This window comes from Astatotilapia calliptera, unplaced genomic scaffold (genome assembly GCF_900246225.1).
Source record: "Astatotilapia calliptera unplaced genomic scaffold, fAstCal1.2 U_scaffold_4, whole genome shotgun sequence".
Lineage (NCBI taxonomy): Eukaryota > Metazoa > Chordata > Actinopteri > Cichliformes > Cichlidae > Astatotilapia > Astatotilapia calliptera.
Window position 1 is genome coordinate 804,600 of NW_020535778.1, and position 3,101 is coordinate 807,700.

General features: G+C 40.0%; 1 protein-coding gene across 1 annotated transcript; it reads left to right on the forward strand.

Moving 5' to 3' along the window:
- Nucleotides 1-492: 492 nt before the first annotated feature.
- LOC113018092 (lysozyme C-like) lies at nucleotides 493-2,537 on the forward strand. The gene is made up of 4 exons (XM_026161161.1): nucleotides 493-738; nucleotides 1,734-1,892; nucleotides 2,123-2,198; nucleotides 2,277-2,537. Exons 1-4 carry the CDS (start codon nucleotides 609-611, stop codon nucleotides 2,341-2,343), a joined length of 432 nt encoding a protein of 143 aa, XP_026016946.1. The 5' UTR covers nucleotides 493-608; the 3' UTR covers nucleotides 2,344-2,537.
- The last annotated feature ends 564 nt before the right edge of the window (nucleotides 2,538-3,101 follow it).

Genomic DNA, 3,101 nt, shown 5'->3' on the forward strand with positions numbered 1-3,101 from the left:
CAAGTTGACCATCACCTCAAGGAGCAAAGTGGGCTGGCACATGCACAGACAGACCCCAGGTGGTGCTCAAGCACAAACCCTGTTGGGCTCTTATTCCATGAGTCACCTTTTCTGTGAGCCTGTTTTTATCATTTTTTTATTTCATAACATCACATGTTGATTTTAGAGTGGCCCATGGCATCATTTTTCTAATGAAAAGCATTTAATACCTGGCCATTACATCGTTAGAATTCTGCTACACCTTACAAACCCTTTTCCTATTCTTGCTGTCACAATGAGCTGCCATTAGTGCGCCCCGTGGAGCAGCATCTCAAATATGAGTAATTTGGACTTTTCCATTTAGTGTTTCTTTGGGCTCAGTGCCATCATTGGGTTTTATTTATTGTTTGTTAACTTTCCTGAACTTTGGAATACATTTCATCCCGTTCAGTGTGTTTTATTTGTCTCTCTGGATTGTGTAATCATGAACCCAGCTTTTTCACGTAACCCATCATTTATTGCGCATTTGGATCCTCTGATCTGAACCCAGACAGTCACAGCTTTTTCAGCTGAGCTATTTCAGCAATAAGGAGATTCAGCAGCAACTGTGAAACAGCACAGACATCATCATGAGGAGTGTGTTTGTTTTCTTGCTTTTGATAACTGTGGCCAGTGCTATAGTCTTTGAGCGCTGTGACTGGGCCCGTAAGCTGAAGGCAAACGGGATGGATGGCTATGGTGGTGTCAGCCTGGCTAACTGTGAGTACAGCCTTTTACTTAAACAATCTAAGGTGATCAACCCTGGATGGTCACCAAAATAAGCAGTTCACCATTGAAGTGACTGGGATAAGAGTCAGGAGTAGGTTCATCTCTACCCATTTATATGGATATTTGGCACAAGTAACTGGAGATTATATATCAGAACAAAGCTACCGTAGCTTTTTCCCTGAGTGGTTCTCTGGCATCAGTAAGAGTTCAATGAACTATCAATTAATGTCATGTATGGTGCTGATTGTCATGAAGTCAGGTTGAAAGAAAATATAACAGTAACAATTTCTGAGTTTTTGGTAAGACCCTGAAGAGAAATGTCTCTGTTTTGCAATCCAAGTTTGTTTATTTATTAAATGATCAGAGCAAAAAGTTGTACATGGTTTCATGAGCAAAAGTGATTGAATGTGAGATAGAAACAGAGAGCATAAAGTCATCTTTCTGATCAGCTTCATCAATTCTTACATACTTCTTACAAATCTTTCCTCCACTAACCATCATGATGCAACTTTTTATCCCACTGCTTTTTAGAGTTAACGTCGGCGTTATAGACGTATCTCACAGCTCAGGTAGAGCCAAGACAGAGGAAGGTTTCTTTATTACAAAGTATCCCCACTCTGTAAACTTGCAGTCTGTGTTACAGCTCACTTGCATGGTGTGCAAAAGATTCCAGAGTAAGCGAGTCAGTGAGTTGGGGTGAAGGTGTTTTGTTCTTGCTTTTGACATCTGTGTGATCTGAACCAATGAATCATTTTTGATGCATGCCAATTAGGAATATGATTAAAATAAAAAATTACATACTCTGATTGTCTGTGATTAGGGTTAATCACAGATGACCCTAAGAAATCAGAGGGTTAAAATATGAAGAGAAGGGACTCTAACAAAGTGTCAGCATGTGAGAAGTAGTTAGTTGAGGATGTGCAAAGGACTCTTGTCCTTTATCTTTCAGGCAATCTGCATTTCCATCTCTTCTGTTCTGTCTGCAGGGGTTTGCCTGACCAAACATGAGTCAAACTATAACACAAAGGCAACAAATCGTAACACTGATGGATCCACTGACTTCGGCATCTTTCAGATAAATAGCCGCTGGTGGTGCAATGACCGCCGCATTCGTTCAGCAAATGGATGCAACATTGACTGCGATGGTCAGTGATGATCTGAGGTTAAGTCTTCAGCAGTAAATCATCTTCAGTGGCTTAATACATTTATACTGATTTATTCTAAAACTGATTTATTTACTTTCTTTTCTCAACCTGCAATATTGATTTTGTGTATGGATAAGTGTTTTTGATAAAAGCACTTTCACTCACTTTTCCCAGATGTTGTCCTTATTATTCCACAGTGTTAACTTTTTTCTTTCCCCCTTCGGCCACAGTGCTTTTGACAGATGATGTCACCCCTGCGATCAATTGTGCCAAACGTATCGTTAGGCAACAAGGCATCACAGCCTGGTAAGAACAGATCATTATGTGATTGGGATGCACTGATAGTTCTGTGTTCATTGGACTGACCTTTGAATCTGGTTTTAGGGTTGCCTGGCGCACTCGCTGTCAGGGCCAGGATCTCAGGCCCTATTTGTCCGGATGTGGTCTTTAATAAACACATAAACAGAAGGGTGTCATCGACATAGTAAATTGTCTCCATCCTCCTCTGTTTCTACTTTTAAAGGAAAACATATTGGGTGACCCAAATGATTAAAATCAGTTAAAATCTCAATGTTTTTCATTCCTCATTTAAAAAATTAAGAAAATGTGGTCTCATGTGTTCTAAATAAATCAGTAAATATGGAATGCTTTGTGTCTTTGATTAGACCTTTTCTTAAGTAAAAACAGACAAGAAACTCTATTTCAGCCCAAACAACGTGTTTTGTTTGTTCAACTGTATTTTTTTTTTACTGTAAATCCACCATTGCTTGCATTTCTATTCTTACCTAACCCTTCCCTTGTGTGTATTTGGGTCCTCTTATCTAGTTAGAACTTCTCCAAACTTTGGGGATCTTTCTCAGCTGGATCGATATGCTTTGTTTGTACAGCTCTATTTTTTAACCATAAGCTCAATACTGCTTGCTTTTCCACTTTGATGCAAAAGCAAGCCTGGGCAGCAGCTGAGCATTTTTGCCAATAAAAAGGGAAAGCAGCAGCAGCTTTAGACACATTTGGACAAGCAAAAATACCATCACGAGGAGCCTGTTGGTTTTTGCTCTTCCTGGCTGCAGCCAACGGCAAAATCTTCGAGTGCTGTGAATGGGCCTGCACGCTCAGGGCTAATGGGATAGATGGCTACTATGGAGTCAGCCTTGCCGAATGTGAGTACTATACTGTCAGCTTAAGAAAATACAAGATAAGATTCAACTT

What these genes read in the sequence shown, in the direction of transcription:
- LOC113018092 (XM_026161161.1), top strand. Translation starts at nt 609, where the DNA reads ATGAGGAGTGTGTTTGTTTTCTTGCTTTTGATAACTGTGGCCAGTGCT. An exon ending in TGGTGTCAGCCTGGCTAACT is followed by an intron (nt 739 to 1,733) that starts GTGAGTACAGCC and finishes TTCTGTCTGCAG; the next exon opens with GGGTTTGCCTGACCAAACAT. An exon ending in CAACAAGGCATCACAGCCTG is followed by an intron (nt 2,199 to 2,276) that starts GTAAGAACAGAT and finishes ATCTGGTTTTAG; the next exon opens with GGTTGCCTGGCGCACTCGCT.